The sequence below is a fragment of the Pseudopipra pipra genome, chromosome 6, assembly GCF_036250125.1.
Source record: "Pseudopipra pipra isolate bDixPip1 chromosome 6, bDixPip1.hap1, whole genome shotgun sequence".
Lineage (NCBI taxonomy): Eukaryota > Metazoa > Chordata > Aves > Passeriformes > Pipridae > Pseudopipra > Pseudopipra pipra.
The window spans coordinates 17,551,151-17,575,340 of record NC_087554.1 but is presented as its reverse complement, the minus strand read 5'-3'; the positions used below and the strand labels follow the sequence as shown (position 1 = coordinate 17,575,340).

Here is a 24,190-nt window from a genome sequence, read left to right as displayed (position 1 = left end):
GAAGTTTATTTGCTGCCATAAAATTCAAAAGCAGGTCTGTCACTGAGTTCACTGGTTACAGGATTGGCCCTATTATTTTTATCTTTTTTTTTTTCTCTTCACCCCCCTCCTTCCCCCAAGGTTCTCTATAAAGGGTAAAACCCCCAAGAGATATAGGTCCTTCAGAATCAAACAGAATCAATGAATTTCCCAAGCTTATTTTCAGAAGCAGTTTTTTTTCCCCTTTCCTATTTCCTGCCACAGTCTCGCCTTTTCTTTAACAATCTGCAACTACAGCTGCATAGTGGAAAAGAATTCAGAAGTTAAAAAAAAAAAAAAAGTGGATGTTTGGGTCTTAAAATAATATACACATTAAACTATATTTAATTGTGCCTTATCAATAGGCAGATGAACTTAGGTGTTTGCTGTTGCCATTGGTCCTGATGCTCTGTAGCAGGCAGAGGCAGCAACTGCTGCTGATGGAAAAGAAAAGGTAGTGGAAGGAGGAGGGGAGAAGAAGGTGGGAGACGAGGGATTGGCTGCTTTTAATGTCAGTCTCAGCTGCGGCCCCGGCTCTTCCGCTGCTCTAGCTCTGGCTCTCCCTTGAACAGCTCCCAGAGAGAACAAGGCGTGCGGAGCTCCGATCACCAGCATCATGCTCCTTGGGCTTGGATCGTAGATCCCCCTCTTTGAACATTAAAATAACTCTTTCGTCTTTCAGCGTCCCAAGCAGACCCAGAGAGAGAACACGCACGTGAGAGAGGAAAGAAAGAGGAGGAAGACGAAAATCTGCAACCAAGGGGACTAAAGCAGAGAAAAAGAGTGCTTTGCTTGCACAGCTGCAAAGTGGGAATTTAAAGAGCTGCAGAGAGAGAAATTCCAGCTCATCAGCACATACACATTGCAGAATTACAGATCCAGGTAGAAATGACATCAACAGGGAAAGAAGGCAGCGGAGCTCAACATGCACAATATGTTGGACCCTATCGTTTGGAGAAAACCCTAGGAAAAGGACAAACAGGTTGGTTCTTTTGCAGCAGCACCGGTGCTAGAGGGAAGGTGCTGTGGCAGCCAGTGAGGTGTCGGGGATGGGATATTTGAGGGTTCAGGTTTTCCCATTTGCTGTTTTAGTGCAGATAATATTCGTAAGGGATTTTTGTCTTTATTTATTTTTAGTTTTCATTTTAATTCTTTCCTTTTTTAAAAAAGAAAAGAAAAAGCCCAGGATGCTTTATGTTCATTACTCCTGCTAATGGGTGTTGTTCTAATGACAGGCAGAGTGCATGCAGAGGAAAAAATAGATGATCTGCTGGTGGTGAATTTTCACATCCATTTCTTCACTGCCCTACTTAGGAGCATTTTCTTTTTAATCAAATTATATTGAAATTAAAGGTTCACAGCCTGTAGTACCGAGGAGGGGGTGGTGGTGGTAGTGGGGGAGTCACCAGCAGTATTTCATGACATCATGATTGAAAAGGGTGTAGTCCTTAAGGTGCAGTTGAGGGGGGGGAGGTGGAAATACGTACGGTATGTCTCTGGCACTGACTGCTGTGGGTATTTAGCAAATATGGATGGATGGGCTAGTGGTTTTTGTGGGTAGAGTCTGAAATAAAGGAAAAATAGAGGACTGGTAGCAGAATTCATTCTGGTTATGCTGTGTTTTTGTAGGAGGGATTGGGAGGGGGGGAAGGGAGGTTATTTAATTATTTTTCTTAAAGCTTGTTTATGAAACTCGCCCCCAGCAGATTTTCCTGAATGGAACAATGGTAAGAAATATTAAAAAGAGGAAACGGAGTGGAGGGAATTAGCAGAGAGCAGGTGCCTCTGCCCTACATGACATAATTAGATCCCCTGAATGCGTTCAAGATCTGGACTTACTGTTGCTTGCATGGATAGCATATTCACTTCAAGGGCAGGGGAGCATTAATTGGAAGAAAAACGTGCTTAAAATGAAGCCCAAATGTCTTCCTTTTTTTTTATTTTTTTTTTTTTTTTTAGTAACAGGTGCAATAAGCAATGGCATCTGGCAAATTCATTGGGTTGGGAGCCCCCCAAAAGTGGATTGAGACTCGAGATTATTATTTAGGGAAGGGGTAAGATCAGCTATAGGGGGGCTTCTTTGGGCATGTGGGTGTTAAGTGTTGTTCATTATGGTGGGACAATAAAACATGATGCATTGTGGTGTATTTTTTTTTTTTTATAACCCAGCCGAGCTTTGCCCATCTGTTGTCTAAAGGATTTAATAGGCGTTTCCAGCCCCAGCTGCTGCCTCTACTCTGCCTGCTTCCTCACTGCCCTGCGTGGCAGCAGCTCTGCAGTCCGCAATTTTCTTAGGGACACAGTCAAAATCCAGATCTTTCTCTGTAAGAAGCAATGCTCTTCTGAGATGATTGATTATAACCTCCCCCCCACCTTCCCCTCCTCTTCACAACCCCATAGCAACCGTTCAGAGACATGGATGAAGATGACATTGTCTTCTAGTGGAAGTGACTTTTATTTATATTTTATTTTTTTTTTCAAATCTCTTCAGTGTATCAGCTGCTAAAGGTAGTTCTCTGTCACTGTTTTAGGTACCACCTTTATTCTTGGCATAGCTCAGTAAGTCTTCTGCAGCTGTATTCTTACTAAAATCTGTTCTGATGATGATAACGAAAATACAAGAAAAATTGTGGTGTATTGTTAATAAAACTGCCCTATTTCTGCTGATATCCTTTCCTGGATACTCCAGGTGATCAAAGAGCTAGCTGTAGATGACAAATTCATTTTTGCCTTCATCACCATTTCCTTTTTTCTCTCTCCCTGTCTCACATTCTCAGCACCCCTCCCTCCCCTTTAAATACAATTGTGCTTGGGGTTCCTGAAAATACGGCTGCATTAACCTTTTGCTCCATGTTCTTATAGCCTGACGTTGTGGTCCTAAAGGGTTATCTGCAGCTTTGGTTATTTTTTTTCCTCTCTGCTAATCTTCCTATCTTCCTCCTAAGTGATTAGAGACGTGGGGGTGGAGGGAGAAGAACAGGATGTATTTAGAGGCTTGCTGCTGTTGGCCTCTGCAGTTATTCAACCAGCTGGACAAGGGTGAAAGTTTCCTTTTGCAGTTTTACCGTATAACTGATCTTTATAGATAAGTCTCTGCTCTTTGCACACATGAATGCACATGAAATGCACAATGCCTGGTGTCATAGAAGCTGGAGGTGGGGGTAAGAGGAAGAGAAATTTTAAAAGTAGCTGATGTCAGTCTATGTCTCTCTTGTTATACCCGCCCTTGATTAATGGAATAATGCACTGAGGTGAAATCTAACTCAGTATTAAACATACATGGCTAAATATGGAAATATGCCTCCTGGTCTTCTCGCATTTTCTGTGCTAGTCCCATTCTGGAGCCTGCAGAACAGCATGAACAGTGTGTGGCATGTAGCTCATCTTCATCCTGCTTGTTTTGGAGGGTAAGCAGGCAACCTGCAGCATTTTAGGAAGAGGACAAGCAGTGCAGTATGAGGGCCTGATTTGCCATAGTACGTTGTCATTTTTGCATTTGGGTTGCAGTGGCATACAGATGAAGAAAGTAGTGGTTGTGATCATTCCTTTGGAGCTTGACTTTAAAGCTTGAAAGATTAGGAGACAATGGCTTGGAATATTTTTTTATCCCAAGGAGATGAGAAGAGTGAGAGAGAAAATGTGGCAAAATGTAATGATGAATAGAAGGAAAGTATAAGTTGTGTTGCAAAGTACTGTCCATTTTGCAGTGATCTTCATATCCATCATTTTTATTTGGAATAAAAAATTATTGACTCTATACAGTTATTTCAGATAGGCAGATGTTTGCTCCCAGATACATTAGTATTATACAAATGTGTTAATCACTCTTACCTGCTTTTACTGAGATCAAAAGAAGAGGCTTTTGGGAAGGAGTGTGGGTTCATTCATAGTTCAGAGTAGACCTAGAAAGGGTGCCATGGAGGGAGAACTTAATGGTAAATAGAGCTTTCACTGGCTTGCTTTCTGTGAAGTTCTCAGTGATTGCCACTTTAAAATCTGAAAAAAAGTGTTTACCAACAGCAGCCTGCTGGTCCCTGCAAAGACGTTGCGGTATCTGGGACTTCAGTGGAACCTGGTGACACTTGGCTGTGGGTGGGCAAAACTGACAGGGAAAAGCCTTCTGTTCAAACTGGTGGGTAACAGCCGAAATTGTTGGTTGATCAGATATGCAAAATTTGTCCTGAGCAGCCTTCTGGGCTGGTGCGTCACGCTTGCTGAGGGTGAGTGATGCCACAAAGAAGGGATTAGGGCCTCTTAGGCAGAGAAGTGGGAAGAGGGTTACATTGCTGCTAGTGGGAATGAAAATTATTTTTAATAATGCAGCACATAAATTTAATGTCTACTTTGAATACCGTAGCGAGATGGTTTGCTTTTGTAATAGGTTGAATTCAGAGCACCTCTTGTTGGTGGCAACTGAAGGAATAGCTCATGGAATCTTTATTTGAATGATTTCACAAGAACACAAGAAGCATCATAATCTTGATTATTCTACTCAAAAATTATTTTACAGAACTGTCAGTGTAAAAAAAATCACTGCTATATAAATATGGGTGTGTGGGGAAAGGTCAGTTTATCTCAGTTTTATTGATACATTCTTTTACAGTTCATTATAGGAGGTTTTCACTGTAATTAACAGTAATGAGCAAAGGATGTGTGTCACATTATGATAACACATGTGGAAATAGTGTACCTTGAGAAGCCCCAGTCACACCTGATTGTGAAGCAGTGTTTTAGTTTTAGGCAAAATAGAGGCTTTTCTCCATTTGCCACTAATTTTATGTGAAATCAGCTTCTTGCATAGTCCTTGCTTTATTTTTTGAGAATTGTACAGTTATCTCTGTTCATGTGTTTCTTTTAGCCTCATTAACCCCTATTTCACCCCTGAAACTCTCAACAGTAATTCAAATTGACTATAGTGAATACTTATTAATGAGTGCAAAGATGAGGAACTTGTGTTTCTTGTTAAGGTCTTCAGCATTTTGGAGGGCTTTCTTGTGTTTTTATTTGACAGTCACTGTATAGGCTTCAGCATCATTGTTTCCTGTAGCACCTGTTCAATGTGTAGTTGAAATTTCCAAAATGCTGCTTTGTCTACAAGCAATAAAACATTAGGTCTAAGTGGGAGTTACCCTACTGACTTTGAGATAAACTTCATGAAAAATTTAATGTTGCTTATCCATTTTGTCTTGTTCCTTTCATTCTGTTTTAAGCCCTGTACAAAGAGTCCTGCCTGAAACTCACGGGACTTTGACCTTCTCAAAAAGTGTAGGGGTTCCCTTTTCTGCATCGTATCCTGTATAGTTTGCAGCTGTTTAGGTGTATAACATGTTAATTATACGTGAGCCATAAGTGAGGTGTTCAGCAGTGTACTATTGGGTTATGTAAGAACAGAAGTCATTAAATTTGGGGTTTAGTGAATTTAATAGCCTTTTATTTAGTGGGAGCTTAAACAGGATGTTTCTTTACAGCCTTAACCATCTGTTTCCATGACACTGATAGAGACTGAAATTTATTAATTTTTTTATTTTTCTCTGTCAAATTTGGTTGAAAGTGAAAGCTTCAGCTCTATTCAAGGGGTGTTGGGTGGTCAGTGTGATCTCAGAAGCCTGGTTTCCTTAGGTAAGTAGGCTAAACAAAGTATATCCTTTCCATTCATACTGCTGTAATTGTTTTTCTGACCCACTGTATTGGATCAAGAGACAATCTGAAGAGTACAGCTTTCTTCCGTTTAGCTGTCTGGATGAATATATCATTGTAAGAGGTGTAAATCATTGTAGTTTTTCTCATGGCCTTTTTAAACACACAAATAAACAACAAATCAGTAGGTATACTAATAATGTTTTCATACATATACTTTACTTTCCTTATGAAAGTTTCTTTCAAAACAGTGAATCCATACCCTTTATCTTGATAGTCTGTGAAGACTTAAATGTTTAATTAGTAATCATAGAAATAAATTCTACAGGCAATACTGTGGGTAGTAGAGGTCTTAAGAATGAAATTTTGCCTAGAAAAGTTATATCATAGTGACTTTGACTTAATGGATTATAAAGTAATGATTATGAGTTTTGAGAGATTTGGTCTTTCTTAACTTTATATACGTTTGATCTGATTGTTCAAAAGTACTGTTTGCCTGCCTTAGTGACTGAAGTAAACTAGTATTACCATGCTGCATGTCTGAACTGCAGAGTTCTGATAATCCCTGTTAAGACTTTCACTCTTCTTTGGTTTTTTTGTTTGAGGTTTTTAAGCAAATTCCTGTTTGCTAACTGCAGAGAAAATTATTTTTAGTTTTCATTCTTCTGCAAACTTTGTAGAGGCGTGCCATTAGGCTTTTACCCCCATATCACTAGCACAATTACTATGAAATTGTTGAAACAGCAGCAGGCTCTGAATTATTGTTTTTCTTTGTAAAGCACAGTAAGCTTTCTCACCCAAGAGTTGTTAAAATTCAGCTACTGTCAAATGAGTAGGACTCTACGACTATATACTTACATTTCAGACTCTAGCAGTAACTACGAAAGCAGTGATTTCACAAATAGAGTTTTTTGCACTGCTCGAACACTTTTCTACTTTTCATGTCATTTTGTGCCCCTATGGTGAGAAGGACTGCATTAGAGTGAGGAGAGAGGTCGAAAAAATGAAAAAAGCTTCTCGTAAGAATTTACTTCTAGAGAGGAATTCTTTCTCATCTCTAGAAAACCTGCGACTCTGTGAAAAGGCCAAATGTGGTGTTTTAGATGGGTTCTTAAAATTTCTTTTGTAAACTGAGTGGAGCAGCCATTGTATGTTTTGAATTTTTCAGCATTGCAATGTTTTTCCGTATACCATAAATTTACTCCATACATTGAATTTTAGAAAGTCTTTAATGTTGAATGCTTTAGAGAGCTAAACAGTAGTTGCAATGACAATAATAAATGTTGATACACACCTAAAAACTAGTAAGTAGGTAATACAGAACATATGTCGATGGTGGACGAATTCCAGCTTCCAGAAGAAATTTGAAAGGAAGTGAGAAGTTTGGAAGTAATGTCCTCTGAAGTAAGAGACATTGCATGAGGACTGTATTGTGCACATAGGAGAACATTCATAATAAGAAGAGGTGGAAGCCTGGATGTAGATTTCCATGTAGATAGAGTAAAGGCAGAGACATAAATGATTGCTCAAGTGGTCCTCTTCAAATGCTGAGATACTGTAATTTGCCATTGTGAAGTCAGTCTATGTGTGAAGTTGAACTGACTTCAGCAGAAAGATCATCAAGTCCATGATAAATGAGTAAGGTGGAATCTTTCTATTTGTTGTGGATTGTTCTATTAAGAAATATCCCAAAGAAATTTTCTGGTTTTGTTTTAAACAAGCCCAGGATGTTTAGCAATCCTAGTCAATAATGCTGTTCATTCTGCTTATGGAATATGAGAAGATTGTTCCATTTCCAGTTCATGCATAAACATTATGTTTTTCTACAAAACATCCATAATGATCTGTAGAATAACATGAATAATTTGTTGTAAATAGTGTTCTTAATGAACTTGAACCGTCTTCATCTGCAGTCTCTGTAAACGCAGAGTGGTTTCCTTTAAATCCTTATTTGATTCAGATTTTCTGGCAAACAACTATTTTTATCTCCTTTCCTCAACTGTCTTAACTCACATATGGATTGGTTGCACTTAAGTAGTATTCAAAGATTTGAATTGTACTCTTGAATGTAGTCTGATGGATATATTGCATGACAGAATTGCATTCTGCTTGTATCATTGTGCAAGCATGTCCAACACAGATGTTTGCAAGTGCAAACTGAAAATTTAGTTTTCCTGGACAATTTGGACATGAGTACTATGAGCATCCATGCCTCAAAAATGTGTTTTCCAGCAAGGCTTTTTAAAAGGCTCACAGATGTGACCAAATCAAACTTAATTAATTTTAAATTCCTACTTTTAGAGCCTATTAATATTGTTCATCCAGTTCCATTTGACTTATTTTGCATTTAATTTTGAATAGGGATACAAAATTTTTATTAATTCTAGTTACAGACTAGAAACATTACTGATAAAATCATGTTAAAAACCACACAAAAAAAATCCACCATGAAGATTTTTTTCATTGCTTCATAGCTTTTGCAAGTTGGATTTAAATGGAGGTTAGGTGGAACACTGGAAATTGTTTTGGTTCCTTTTATGAAAATGTATTACTGGCTATCAATGTAGCTGCAAGCATTTTTTTTTGGATGTGTCATTTGTGGCAGAGATGCCTATGAGAATGCAGTTGTCCTGTGGACTGTGTAAACAGGAATATACTGTTTCTTTTGCAATGACCTTGAGATAGAGTTTTTAAAGGCTAATAAATAGAAGTGTGTTGTGAGACTAAGGATAAAAAGCAGTATGGACAAAGAAGGTAAATGACGATGTGTGTTTAAGCAAATCCAGGTACATTCTCTGGTAAATGGTCTGTTGCCTTCGTAGAAGGGCAGAGTCACCTTCAGGCTGGTGCAGGTGGCTGATGCACAGTTAGTGATGGAGTGGGTAGAGAAGGACACTTACCTTGAGTTAGTGCTCTTGGTTTTATTTTGTGAAAAATTATTATTTTCTGAAGGCCACAGAGACAATTGTCAACTGACATAAAGTAGCCCTAAAGCTGCCCTAAATAACTCTTTCACAGAGTTCTAGTGGCTGAGCTTACTGTTTTGCACCCCGTGGATGTGCTAGGCAGTTTCTGCCTTTTAGACTTTTGTTGCACCTACTTTGGCTTTCTTGATGAAGGTTATTGGCTGCTTAAGAGGATAAGAAATATTTTTTTAATTTCTTCTTCACTTAAACATTTTTAATTTGGGATGGTGGAAGGGGCCGTTCTTTGTATAGCTTACTGCAGAGAACAGGCCACGTTTCAGTTTCTTATCTAAGATCCACCCACTAACAGTCAGTGATTTGATAATTAAGGAGTTTGGAAGAAAGTAAATAACCTACCAGTTACTGAGAAAAGGAGATTATTGCTGGTAAAAACTTTGCACCAAGATTTGCAACATCAACTGACAGTAAATGGGTTAATGCAGGGTGTAGGGGGGAATTGAGGGGAGAAACCATCAAGTGGCTTAGGGTGGTGTGCAAGTACTATCTTTTTTTCTTTTTTGTTTTAGTGTTCCAACACCATATGGGAATTATAGGCATGGTAATATTTCCAGTGAAGTCCTTACCTTTAATTTTTTTTTGTTGTTTTTTGCAAAAAAAGATGAAAAACTGTTTTCAGGCATCCATTTAGTAAGTGGTTTTCTGGCTGCCTGCTTCTACTTATAAAACAACATGCTGTCTTTATATGCTCTTTTTCTTAATTATTATATGTGTGGGTAGCAATGTAGACACTAGATTTCTACACAGATACTCTTCCTGGGAAAGTGATTGTTTTGTTGCTTTGGTCCAGGATGAGGCACAGCAAAGTGATAGTGGGTTCATAGTGTTGGTTCATCCGCCTTATGGTAATATCATTTATGAGGAAGAGGGATCTGCTGTAATATATTTGCAGCTAAATATGAGCTGGAGATGTATGATTTCCTTTTTAAAAATTTTATTTAAAAAAAAAATAATCGTGCTCTGATAAAGTCTGAGCTCATCCAGCAAAAGACTTTGCTAAGATTACTATCTTGTTGCATTTGAATTAAAGCACAAGTTTAAGTAGGAAAATAAGGCTTCATATCCCAAATCTTTGTGGTGTAAAATGCACTGTGTGGAATGTTAAAAATTTTCTAGTGTCTTTTGCTGACTGTTTGCCAGATGAGGGTTAAGTTACTCATCATGCCAGCCATTTGCCCTGGGTGAGTTTCATTCAGTGATTGTGTGAATTCCTTTTAATAACTATGAGCTGTCCCTAAGATTAAGGGTTGGATTTGACTCTTAAGATTTTTACCATACTGGAATCTACTGATCTCTCACAGTATTCTGTTACAAAGCTCTTATCATATTTTCAGGTTCTAAATGATGGGTAGCTTGGCTGTCATGTTGGGACAACCTGCTGTTGGAAGGTACTGGTTTGGTCTATGGTTTTCTTTAGGAAGGTACTCTCAGAAAACTTTGGGGATGTTACAGTTCTAAGGTTGAGAGCCTTAATCATTTCAACCCTATTTAAATAGGTTGATGGTTACTGCTAGAAGAGCTGGTAGAAATACTCAAGAACATAGCATGTATCTAAATAAGCATATATTATTGCTAGAGGTTTGGGGTTTTTTAACTGTATGGTCATGGTAGACTGAAAAATAAGGTACTTCTGTGGTTTTCCCCTATTTCTTATATAAGATATGTTGTCTTTGGGAAATTAATACTTATGTACTGTGTGTCCATGGAGGATTATTTTCTCTTTTAGATGTATTTTTTTCTTCCACATTTCATGTGTCTTGCCTAACTTGAGAACTGAGAGGAAAGATAATTTGTCTTACATTGTCTGCATGTAATCTCTTTCATGCTAAGGCACTAATCCTAGTAAGGCCTTTGTGTGTGTATAGGAGGTTTCATTTAAATATAGGAAGAAGCTTCTCCACTGTGAGAGTGGGTTGAACCTGGCACTGGTTGCCTAGTGATGCTGGGAAGTCTCTATCCTTGCATGTATTCAAAAAGAGACTAGATACAGCCTTGAGCAGCTGCTCTAGTTGACTGTGCTTTGACCAAGGGTGTTGAACCCGCTGATCTTTGGAGATCACTTCCAACCTCAGCTCTTCTGCTATTTGTTATCCTATGCAACTAAACCATAACTTGCTCAATGAACTGTGGATCTAAGGAACTTTATTTCTTCCAGTTTTGTACCCTATATTCCCTTTTTGCTCCTGCTCTGTGTCCCTTGTCTCGTGGACTAGGTGAAGACAGTGTTTGTGGCCCATTTGGAGCTATCTCTGCTGCTTGGCCATCTTTTTTGTTTCTCTTGTAATACGTTGAGGATTAAATCACAATTACTCTTTCCGTTGTAGGAGTGGTAGTTTGAATCTCTTATATTTTTTCACAGACATTCAGCACTTTCCATAAAATTTATAGAATCTTAGAGACTCCCCTTGCTCTTTCAAACTTGGTTGAAACTTAATAATCAGTTTTGATTGTATGGAGGAACTGCAGCCAGCCACGCTGAACATGTAAATTTGATTTCCTTAAAAAAAAAAAATCAGGCTGAAGGAAAGTTGTCCTAAAGAGCACAGCTTCTCTAATCTTTGTTTGGTTTTGAAGAACGTGAGATGCTGCAAGTGGCAGATCAAGATGGCTGGAATATATAATCTTCAGATATAGCCATCACCTTGGTTAAGATTCTTACACCAAAGTTAGAAGGAAAAAGTGATGCTAAAACTACATTAAGATACCCTAATGCTGGGGGAATCCCCAGACAGCTTGATAGGCTGGATTCCTGCCTACTCTCTGCTGCTGGAGCAGTGCAAAGCAAGGACGATGGAGACTTGAACTTGGTCATTTCTGTTTGCAAGCTGAGCTCAGCGTTCGGGAGTGTGGGAAGAAGGGAGCCCTCTCTGTATTTCCTCCGTGTATCCATTTTGGTACAGTGGCAGTATTTGAAGTAGTCCTTTCCTGCAGAAAGCTGAGAGGAAGACTGAGAGCTGTTTGTGTGTTTGCAATGCCTGTCTGTACAAAATCGTCACCAAAGACAAAGCCAAGTATTATATTAGAACTTGGCAATGACACAAGCACTATCGCCCTACTAAACGCGAGCATTTGTTTTTTCGTAAAGTCATAGCTATGAGTGGCACAGCTTTTAAGATTCCTTACGCTTTATGATTACCAGCCTTAAATAATTTTTGTTAGCTTTTGAATCTAGTTAAATCTACACTTTTTCCCCAAACTTCATACTCCTATAAATCAGCAACACTTGATTAAAATCAGAAATCATTGACAACAAAGAATGATCTGTCCTAGTGTTTCTGGGATTTGTCCCATGCTGCTTTTCTTCTGAGTCTGTGGTTTATTTCATTGCTCATATTTATGAAATCACATCTCTTTTACTTCTGGTTGTTTCCTGATTGTGATGAAGGCACTACTTAGGCAAATTCCTCACCCAGTTAAATCTGTGCATTCTTAGTGACTTCAAGGCCTTGCTGAAGTTTATCTGAGAGGGGAGTTTGACTCATGAGCAAGCTTCTCATTGATGGCAGCAGAGGCAGACCTCTGGCAGTGTTCTAGTTAAGAGCAGCCTAGGAATACATCTCTGCAGTGAATATTCAGGCAAATTAGAGCACTAAGTGGAACGATACTGTAAGCGAATTCAATTCAAACTGAAAATACAGGCCCAGCATTTTATAAATTGTTATGTTTCATCCTTAAAGCAGAAGTCTGTGCTCAGCTAACAGACAAATCAAGGCAAGCAAATGTTTTAATAGTTTTAGCAGTAATTCTTCTCTAGTATTCCACACATACTTGTACTGAACCAGTACAATGCAAACCCAACCAGTTTGCATTAAGTTTCAGGATGCAGAAATTGTCCTTACCTTTATCATTACTGCATCTTTGCTATGGAAAGGAACAGCCAGACTACTAGTGTGATTGGGACAGTTGCCATCTTATTACCAGGTGGCTCATCCTGCTCAGAAAAAATGCTGCAAAAATAGGCATGGCTTCTGGATCTGTGTCATTAGTGCTGTCATCGCCATTACTTTTATCACCAGTGAATCAGATGAGTTACAGCTGAGAAGCCTCTTTAGCTCCACCAATTCTTTTTTATTCTCAGTGTTTTGGTGCCTGTGGCTCTGTAGAACCAGGTGGTCTGTGGACTGCTTCGTAAGAATTCATAAAAAACTTGATTAGAATAGCAAAATTAACATCATATTTACTGTTCAACTGTCTACTGTGAATTTCTGAAGAGCCCACAAGAAGGGAGAAACTCTTGTGTTTTAAGTCCTTCTCAACTTCGTTGAAATGGTGGAGATTGAAAACATGGCAAGGCCAAGGGTCCTGGTCAAAGGGTGTGTGTAACCTGCAATCAGAGGTGGAACTCCAGCACTGGTACGTAATGTTATTCTCTCCTGCCACAGTCAACAGTGAAAATAGGGCAGTGAAGGTTGGAGAAGTGAAACAGAGAGGAACCTTGCTCTGTGTAGAAGTCCTGTCTTCCCCATCTTCACCTTATTATTTACTTGTAGCAGTTGTGCCTTTGTTTTGCTCTGTTGATAAACCCTGCATCAACTACAAGTTGATATAGTGTCAGATGTGGATATGCTGAGCATTTTTATACATAATGAATTGTACACTTGGTATATGTGTGACTTCATTTCAAGGTTGGGTTTTTTTGTGTGTGTGTCAACCTTCTGCTTGATCCTGTAGAGTTCTAATTCTCATGTGCAAGACTATTGTGTACTCTCAAGGCCCCTTGAATTAAAGGTACTACTGAACTTTTTGGAGGATTGGGTCACTACTCTTGTGGTCCTTAAAATGCTGGCCGAGTCATTTCTTGGCTTCAAGAGTGGTAGAGATGGGTACAATACAGGCTCTGTTCATGTCACTGTGCAGTTGTAAGGCAGATTATTCAGAAACAATAACTGTGTAGTCTTCACTGTCCTTAACAGCCTCAGCCACTGACTTGGGGTGAAGCCTTTGGCAAGTTAACTTTTTTTTTGTTTTAAATGATGATCTGCTGTAAAACTAAGATAATGCTTGACTTTCCTTTTGGGACTGACAGGGTTAGCCAACTAGTATTGATAACTTTTTTCAGAAATAAAAAGCATCATGAAAAGGCCTGGAATAACCCTACTATTTAGGCATAGTGATTTTTTGTTTGTTTTAAATCTCCTGATTATGGATTGGACCCTACAGCCTGATCTGTCCAGGTGATGATATCTTTTTATGCTATATTTGTCTTCCATAGCTTCTCTTTTTGATTATTCAGCGTTATATTGATACATAAATGCTGAAATCTCTGTGGCTGCATTTAAAACTAAAGTTGTTCTAAGTATCTAATAAAATAGAAAAATTGCTTTGATGTTCCCATTTTGACAATCTGTGGCTATGCTGACTTTTGTTGCTTCTTTCCTTAGGGGCATTTGTCCCTGATCTCTCAAACAAAATGTCACTGAGTAAAACTATGTATGATGCTGTGTGTTCTACTTACAAAAGATTTATAACTTGGTCAGTTTTATTTATGCCTCTGTGGAGCTGGTAGAATTCTACTGCAGTGTTAAAATGCAGCAGTTTCATTTTCCTGCAGGCAGCAGCCCTCTGGTGGTGTGGGTTTTTTTTTTCCTTTTTTTCTTTTTTTTTTTTCCTTTTAAGTCATCTTTGGAGATTCCGATAGACTGATAGAGAAGCCTTTAAGAGTGTCTCAAATTAAGCTGTATAGTCCCATATCATCTCTTTTCCTTTCGCCACCCCAATCTAAATTTGAAGTAAGAGGCAAAGCAAGGTTAATAGATGCACCCAGTTGATAATACCGACAGTCTTATTTGGCAAAATTATATTTACCAAATACTATTTCAGTCAGTTCCAGCTTCCAGAACTATGGCCTGGAAAGGGTATAGGTCAGTGTGAAGTGGGTGGAGAGGCTAATGGGTGGGGAGGCTAGACTGCTAGGAATGCAGGCATTTATGAGGAAGCTGCTGATGAACTTGAAAATTGAAATATCAAAGGATTTTTTTAAGGAATGACCTTACAAGTCTGTTACATGGGCGTTAAAGATAGTCATATTGTAAGCTGCTGTCTGGAGAAAATATTTTGGCCAATAGGGAGGGAGAATCTTTTTATCAGCACCCTAGGAGTGAAATTTACCCTTTTGCTAATATGAGATTTAGCTATAACTTGAATTCCACTTAAGACCTATTTTGAAGTATTAAGTTATGTTTTGGGAGGTAAAAATGGGAGTTCAGAAAATAGATAAAATTAAAATATTGCTCCTTCCTATTTTTGAGATGGTAAGCCAGAGTTTTGTGCAAATGATTTTTTTGAAATTATTAAAGCTGTGCCAATGTTGCATTTGGCTTGTTTCCTTTCCAGGACTCCAGTAAATGTCAAAATCATGCTGTATCTGCCACTGTGCTACTGCATAGATACTTTGTAGGAAGACATGCAGTTTTGTTAATGATATTTTTTTCTAATGAAAATCTCGAACTATGTTTGTTTCCAGCATAAAAATGAATTCAAGTAGTTTATGGCCACTGCTGGAGATAGAGTATGGAACTTGGTAAGGCTTTTGTGTTGATCCCTGTGTAGCTGTACATGTATCGTAGGAGAAATTAAATCACCAAGAATTTATTCCCTAACCTTAACAGAAAAGCAGCTGTGATTATAGTGTCAGTAGCCTGGGTAAAATGCACAATTTCTTTGATTTGCTGTTGTCTCTCAACCTGCAGAAATGCTGAAATTTGAAAGGAAAGTGTTTAAAACTCATTTGCTTTCTTATTAGTTCTGGTTTTGTTACTGATCACGCTTGGTAATGTGACCTTTGCAATGCAATTTTTGCCATCCTCATATTTGTCCTGCTCTGAAGTTGGATAGATGTGCTATTTCTCTACATTTTGGAAGTTGTGCAAGGTGAGCCAGTTCATACACAAAACAGTATCTAAATGTCAGTTTTAAACCAACACTGTCCTGTAGTTTTTGGTTTCCTCTGCTTATAACAGGCTGTTATAGACTCTGTCTTTACATGAGAGTCTAAACTTCTCCCCGATCGTTACATTTGTACCATTTGTATTTTGTTCAGAGATTGTGTTTTACAAGAAAATTCTCACATAATGATGGGTCAGATTTTTGTTCCCTTTTTTTTTCCTTCTTGTTGCAACTCTGGTTTTTCATTAACATTGACATTTCTGTGGATTTACAGCTGTTTGACACAGCAGAGCAGCATAATATCCTACTATGGACATTACTGTCTACCATATGTCCTTATAAGAGTCACTGTACCGAAGACAGCAAATGGGTACTACCAGGAAGTTGTTTCAAGTGAGAATATTTTGTAGTTGCTGCTCCTGAATTACATGTAAACAACTTCAGCAAAGACTAGACCATAAGCATTAAAGGGTATAGATAGAAATATTAATCAAATGCTATTTGATTACAAGCTATACCAAAAAAAACCCCAAAACCCCATGATGCATTCAATTGTCAACTGTGATGCTTATTTAAAATGACATATACTGCTGAAGAGAAGCATTTAGTAATTGAAATGTAAGTGGGTGACAAAGAAACAATACATATGCAGTAAGGTTTTTTCCCTCCAGTTTTGTGTTTCCAAAAACCCCATCTCTGACTGTCATAGCAACTATTGACAGTATTGGAAGTAACTTTTTTGGTTTTCTTATTTCTCTGGTGCTATATTAAACCTTTATTCTTTGGCATTCAGCAAGTCAGTGGTATAGGATCATCTTAGTGCTCGCTCTTTGATTTTTCACTCTTTCCCTGTGGCAACTTTCCCTGCTGGATGCATGTGGATTTAGCTTGATTCCCAGCCTTGCCAGCAGCATTGTAAAATCGAACTGTAGCATTTGAAAATCCTGCTCTATTGAAAAACAAGCTGGAGCAATCCAGACTTGGATTTCAAAGGGAAAGGAAAGATCTTGATCCATGCTGCTTTGCAACTCAGCACCATGAAGTGTGATTGACTGTAAGCTCACTCATATTATGAAACACTAAAGGGTATTTAATGTAATGAGAGGCTGGAAAAGTGGGATATGTGAGATCATGAAGAAGCCCAGAGTCTGCCTCTCTCCACGGGCAAATAGGTGTTTTGCTTATACTGTTGTAAAAGTGGCATGATGGCTCTGAAGCTATTGAGTCTTACTTTAGATTTACAGTGCTTCACAGAAAACACAATTTAACTGTGGATTACAACAGAAACAGCCTGAATTACTATCTGTATAACTTCAGTTGGAGTTGATTTATTTTCTACAGTGTAACTGAACTAAAGCTCAGGTTCTGTGACTATGGGCTAGATCCTCAAGTGGTGCTATCTGGTTAAGAGTCTTGGACTTCGTGCTGCATAACTAGTTATGGATTTGACCTTCTATACAAGGGCAGAGACTAAAATTTTTAAATTTGGCAAAGGGTCTAGATGTTGAATTTTCTTGTTTCAAACATTGCTACTTGAGAAAAATACAAAATCACACGCATTATGAAAGGGTTTTGTGTCTGAAGTTTTAGATATTACACTGTTTCTGAGAAGAGGTACATATTTGTTTCTGTCTTTGAAAAGGCCTTTCTGTATTCTTGACTTTTTTTTTTTTTTTTTTTACTTTCTTTATGTAAGTAAGTGGTCTCTGAATTTATAGCAACTGTATTTCTGTGTTAATATAATAGCCACAGCTTTGATACTGCCTCTGTTCTAAGCTGTCCACAAATTCTCTTAGACAATTGACCTTTGGGCCTAGAAGTCTCATGCTTGACCTCTGGTCCAGAAACTCCTTCTTTTTGTCTCAAGAGATCTTGATAAAAATTTGTATGACTAGGTTTATTTTATCTGACTGTTGACAGCAGAAAGTGGTAAGGAAGGGGAAGTCGGTAGTTCAATTCCTTGCTGGAATTAAATCCGTGAGAGAATAAGGATGGTCCGTCATTTGAGGTTTACTCTGTTGGTACCTTCCCAGTACTTAGCTTGCTCCATGTCAGACTTCATAATTTTTGTAATTCTTTTCCTTTCCATTAGAAGGCCTAGAAGTTACTAATTTTGCATTAATGCCCAATGATGAAGAGTCACATGGTGAAATATACACAGTTAAACACTGGTACTTTTGGTTACAGGTAAGATTTTAAATCTGAGACCTAAACATCTCTGAATTTCAGGAGAATGCATATAGGAAAAGTGGTTTTTGTTCCAGATCAGTACATAACCACATACATACTTTTCCTCTGAGTGAGATGTAAAACTGTAAAAGAGCCTGTCTTTTAGATCAGTCTTGGACATTGTCCAAAATCTCATGCCATTTCACACTGTCGAGCCTGAACATCAACATAGTTCAACTTCGTGTTATGTCCACACTGCAGTTACTAACCAGGCAAAAAGGAGGCTTCAGACTGCTGTGGCAAGTCAGGCTGATACCTGCATTTGCTGACTTGAAAGTGTCTTGGTTATCTCTACTCTGCACTGCTATCAGTTTTAGACAGCCTAGTTCTTGATGGGTACAACAGCAATGCTATGATAAAACAGCTGTTTTTGTGTCAGACTGGTGTTCTCTCTTGTTACAGTATAGTGTAGTAGGTGTTGTTCAGTGGACAGGTTTAGGAATGTTGCAGCAGCTGACTTCAGAATCACCAACAGTGGGATTACTTTTTTGTTACCTCCAGTATCTTGGTTAGTAGTTGCCTTCTATCTGGATGTGTCAGAGCTTGTCAGTTGATTTTTATTCTACTATAGGGATATGAATCTATTCCCAATACCCATCTGTATTTCAGATGTATGTGATTGTATATTGCCCCAAATGAATGAAAAGAAGCCTCAAAGTCCTTTTCTCCTTTTACTTCCTTCTCCATTTAAAACTATTCCATTTTACTTTGTCAAGATAATATGCATCCTGGTATTAAGAAAACGGAGAATTCTTACTGTGTCATCTCTATATCTGTTATCATCCTATGTTTGTCTAATGTTATCTAGTATGTCTCTTTTTACTCTGGTCTTCAAAACTAGAATGTCTGTATATTTTAATTCTGTCCTGGTATTCTCGTGCACTCACCGTTTTTGCTGCTGGTCTCATAATGTTACCTATTTCTACTATATATTTTTTAAGTCAGTGATTTATACATTGGCATTATCTCGTTCTCAAGCATAATTTTCTTTTTGATTGTTCAACATTTTGTTGTCAGTTTCGATTACCTCTGCACATTGAGGTGATATTTTTATTATGCTGTCCAAAGTAATGATAAGTTCTTTTTTAAATTACTTCAGTTAACTTGGGAGTCAGAAATGTATATTAATAATTCACATTAGTCTCTCTGTTATGCATTTATTGACACTGAATTTCATCTACAGTCATGCTGACATGCTGACTTTCCACCAAGCTTTGATGTTTCATGTTTTAAGTGCTTAAGTAGGACTTAAGTACTGGTCTTGTGCTAGCCTACTATGCAAGGGTAAATTTCACCCTTTATGAACTGATGCATCCTGTCACATTAATCAGAGATGTACTGTGTATTTCCTAGGGCAATATAAAGGATCAAATTTCCCAATTAACCCCTTCAGAACTGAATTAAGTGTTGATGCCATGTCTAGAATGTGTACCACAAACTTGATGTATCATGATCTGTAGTTCTGGTGGTCTGTCTTAGTGTGACCATAGGAAAAATTCAGAAGTAGCAATCTGCTGGATACTTGAGATATCCTGAGATTGAAAAGGTCACAACTAGTATATCCAGGTGTTGAGAGTTGTGGCATTCCTTTTCTATTTGTAAAATAGCTTTTTTTTCAAAGCAAGTCCATAAAGGGTCCCCCAATGCCTAAAGCATCAAGTGAAATTTTGAAGAAGTGACTCATTTGTACCCATCTATCCTTTTGCTTTTATTAAAAGGAAAATCCATTTCTTCTTTGTTTTTTCATGGAAGACTTTCTAAGTAGGTGAGAAAATGGGTGGACTCGAGCCAAGCAGGTTTGATTTCTTTAGTTATCTCTTTATTTTGAGACTTGTTTATTGACAGTTCTGTTTTTTCACCTGCAATGTTGATACTGTGCCTTACACAAACTGTTTTGAAAGTTGAAGACTTGGTATTGTATAGGAGCTAGGGCATTTTTTTTGAAGTATAGTGTTCATAATATATAACAGGATCTGCTGATGTCTGATTTGCTTTTCTGTGGGTCACCAAAAATATCAACAAACGGACAGACCAAATAAAACTATTCTCTTCCATATCCCCCAAATGAGGGAGGAAAAGCTATGAAGATGATTCTTTTTCCTGCTTCCCCAAAGTACCCAAACAAAATAAAGCTGCAGTGTAAAGAGTGTAGAAATGTGAATAGATGGAAGAATTTTTTATCCCTTCAAGCTTATTATTTTGATGCTTCTGATTTGGGAAGAGAACTTGTGTTCAGTGATCATTGATTGCTGTAAAATTGGCAAACTGTGCCCAGCTGTTCAGTGGATGCTTGTCTGACCATGGAAATCCTGCTGATGAAGTAGAGCAGGGAGAAAAAGAGAGGAGCACGCTTGTATCTTAGTGGATTTAGTTTTACACAGTAGCATCTGCTAAACACGCAGTGACTCTTTTTTACTTAGCATTTAGACTAAACCCCATAATTATTTAATGAGCAGCCTCCCTCTTTGTCTCCCATTTGTTTTGATCCCTAACCCCCAAAAGTACTGGCTTCAGGGTCTGCGTAAGGCATGGATTAGTCTGTTTACCTGCTGACCACCCTGGGTATTGGGTACGTTGTTTTGATTTATTTATTAGCCTTTATTTTTTAATCTGAAATTTTTGTAGGAAGGGAAGAAAAAAGCAGGACCTTTAAATGACAACCCACAGCTCCTATTAACTAGTGACAGATGCCTTCTGACGTGACATTTTAGGGACTTTGAAACTCTTGATAATAATATTTGTGATTCGGGAATGACCTTGGATATCAGAAGGTCTTTGCCTATCCTGCGTGTCATAATGACTTAAACACTGTAGTGAAACAGCACAAAAACAGTAAGTGCTGTGTCTGAGGTTCCTGCAGCCTCTCTATACCCTTGTTATCTTTAGGAAGAAAATAAAAATTGATGCATATTTCTAGAGAAAAAAGGAAAAAAATGTTGCTGAAAGGAAATAGCTGTTTGTATATGCTGCTTAGAACAGTCTATTGGCTATGCTGGAACTTGACTCAGTGATGGGCAGTATATTGAAGCAGAACTGCAAGAAGTCTGATAGGAATCCAGCTCAGAACCTTGCAAACAAACTTCTGGATACCGTAAAATCACTTATATCTTAAGCTATTCTAATTAAACTAAATTTGTCTTACTTAGAGGTATCTTTTTATGTTAACTTCTGTTTATGGTGCTAGATGGGAAGCCAAGTTAAAGTTGCATTTCAGTTTCCAAAATCAACTTTTCCAGCTTACTTAGAACAAGTCATACTCATTTGTGCAACATTGCAATCAATTGCTGAAAGGGAATGGGTTGTGTCATCAGAATTGAGAATTATGATTTCAGTTCAGCAGGGGAGAAGAGCAACATCTGGATTACGTGCAAATGCTCAGAAATACTACTTTGTATCTAGAGATTTAAGGTTGGAAAAACGAGATCTAAAGGGCCTGGTATTTCGAACAATGCATTTGCTTATGATGAGATTCTGATACAACTTACTATAGTTATTTTCCAGTGCTGCATTGTGAAACTTTGTCCTGATCATGCTTCAGCTTTGAAATGAGCTCTCGGCTATCAGGGACTTGAAGCCAATCTCTTGTGGTCTCTACATTGACTGAAATACAGTTCCATGGAAACACAAGGCCAGTGTAAGGGTTTCATATAGCAAATGAGCTCAGGAAAACAAGTAGTAAGAGGTTAATTTATTTATTTATTTTTCTGCAGAGTTGCATTTTACCTGAAGCATAGCCATTATTAATGAAACCTTTCCTGCATGTCATGTTGAATCCACAGGTTCTGCCCCTAGGGCTTGCTGAAGCCATGAATCAGGGAGACAAACAGGGTTTTGCCACTTCTTTTTCTTCCTTTTTGGAGGATAAGTGAAGGGTCTAAAGCATCATTCTCCGCTGGGTTTGTTGTGAAGTAGTCCAATTTCAGTTCTTTTTGATCAACAGGAAAATTCCCTGTGGTAGTGAGAAGCCTCTGTTTCCAGTGGTAGTGTCCACTTTCCCGGAGGTGGCTCTGGAGCAGGCCTTGCTATTCGCACTGGCCCAGTATTATATGGTGTAGAATCAAAAAATATGCTGAAGCTCTACCGTGCCTGTTATTCACTAATACAAGGTCTCTCACACGTTCAGTGACGTACGTGAGAACAATGTCTTCTCTTGAACAGACTATCACAGGAAGTTGATTTCTGTGTATGGCTTATTTTCCTCTCTAAGTAGGGGTAATCCCCAACAGAGAAGTTGACCTTCCAGACAGACATTTCTGTAGTTTCAGTGATGATGATCTGTTTTTCCAAGCAAAGCTGTGCTGTCTTCATATCTGTCTTTTTGTCTAGTATAGAAAGTTGGCTGAATCATAAATTTAATTCAAGGACTGTTTTCTCTTGAAACCAATTTGTTTATAATGATACAAAATGGGAAATATTTTTTTTCTAGAACCTTCCTTTCTCTTCTGTACTCAGTCAGATGTTAGGAAATTATTTCCCCCCCACTTCTCACTGAAGTTGGAAGGTGGGTGAGGATTTAGTTGCACAGAAAGGTCTAACTGCTAGGGAAACCACAAACCATATATTTGTCTGATGAAAATTTGGTGTATCTCTATTGAAGTCAGGATTGATTTAAACTGACTGGTTCTCTGATCAGCTGTAACACAGTTCTTTCTTACCATCCTGCAATGTACATCACTATTTTGTTTAGTGTTGCAATCCGAAGAAGGATGTGACTAATATTTTACAGTGATGAAAAATACTTGGAGTGTAGTTAAAAAAGGCTAGGTATTGCCATTTAAATATCTAACTCTTGATCTGAGAAATGCTGTCAGATTGAGAAATTATGGTTTTAGCCTCTCTGTAGATCCTATCTTAGAACTAGACCAGTGCCCATACAGAATAGAAGTCCTGTTACTTGGGTTCTTTGTGTTTGGATTTGACAATAACATAAGAGAGAGGATAAGTTTCAAAGTAACTCAAAAATTGCTGTTCATGAATGCTGACAAATGAGAATCTTCTTGGCTGCTTTAAACTAACCTGATTTCGCTTCTGTCAGTACAGGATTCACTAACAATGCTGGAGTGGATGCTTCTTTAACAGAGGAGAGTTACTACAGAAAGAACTCTCTTGGAAGGATAGTTCTGCTCTTTAATTTCCTTACCCCAATCTTTGAAGTCTTATAGCTGCTAAATAACTTCAGAGACTTAGGTGAAATCTCATTTTTTTTTTGATGTTTTGTAACACAATGGAACTTTATTTACTCTTTCTAGTTAATTCTCTTTTTATTGCATAAGTACTACTCAGATTCCTGTAGTTTCCTTCTTACGTTATGGCATTGTGAGTCTTATGGAGCCATCACAATGCCCTTTCCAATCTGACACTTAAATCTCAATGAGGTTGTTGGTATGCCTTCTTTCTTTAGAAATATTGTAGGACAGAATGTGTTGACTGCATTGTCTGAAGTCCATGGGTCCATGGGAGCAACTGCAAAACTTGTACTTACATCTGCTCCTTGATTTAGACCCTTACCACTTCCTGCAGTGCCAGCATTTATTTATTATCATGGCTTGACTATTGTGGTTGACATTTGCTTCAGTTTAAGTGATGGAGGAAGTCTCTGAAGATTTCTAAAAATTTAGTCATACTCCCATCCAGTTTTGGATAGTCAGGGGAGAACTGCTGCTTTTCTCTATATGTCATGGATCAGGAGTAATAGCTGCCTTGAAAACAAAGCAAATAGGTGAAGAAAAATTATGTGAGGCTGAGAAGTCCTGCTTCCCATGGTAGGTGTGGACTTACTGATATTTTTGCCATTCTGGGCAACTTTAATTTTGTGCCTCTGTAGACAGGAGCAAGTCATGTTGAAATGATAATACTGAAGTGTATTACAGCCCTGGGGCCAGTTCTGTTTGCTGAATGCATATAAGCCTTTCTGAAGTAGGAGTTATTTGGTATTCTGGGAATATCAAAAACAGAACAATTGGACACCTGCTTTTAGCATGCCTAGAGTACAGCTCTGTAAGGTGATTATAATAAAATTCCTATCACCTTTATGCGACCTATAGAAAGGTCATAGCAAATCATATTGTAACGTGGATACTTGGTTATCCTTGTAAAGGATGGTCTCTGGCACAGCCTGATAGTGTAAGTCACTGCTTCTTCATTTGTCACATCATTCTTGAACACTTCCTGTTTTCTCAGCTATTCAAGCAGCAGAGATCTAGAATAAATTCATTAAACTGAGATAAAAATGTGGTGATTATTGCTACTGTTTTCATATTACATAAACACCTTGGGAGCCATCCTCTTAGGGAGCTTCGTGCTGGCTGAGCAGTTGCTACCCAGAGAAATGTGCATCCTGAATATTAAACTTCATGGATATTAAGTATTGCCAGAAGCAAAAGAAAAAAAAAAGTAATTTAACAAGAAATGTATCTTTTATTCTTGCAAAATGTATA

The 24,190-nt window shown here is 38.1% G+C and overlaps 1 protein-coding gene across 14 annotated transcripts in view; it reads left to right on the top strand.

Moving 5' to 3' along the window:
• The first annotated feature begins 569 nt into the window (after nt 1-569).
• The window catches only part of BRSK2 (BR serine/threonine kinase 2), a 315,531-nt gene continuing 291,910 nt past the window's right edge, over nt 570-24,190 (top strand). For 6 of the 14 annotated variants that reach the window (XM_064657595.1, XM_064657593.1, XM_064657594.1 and 3 more), the window contains exon 1: nt 573-1,000. In XM_064657595.1, coding sequence (XP_064513665.1) covers nt 907-1,000 — 94 coding nt within the window. In that variant the 5' untranslated portion in view covers nt 573-906. Of the gene's footprint in view, nt 1,001-24,190 lie in introns of all 14 variants that reach the window. The other 8 variants (XM_064657601.1, XM_064657597.1, XM_064657600.1 and 5 more) reach the window with 4 other exon arrangements.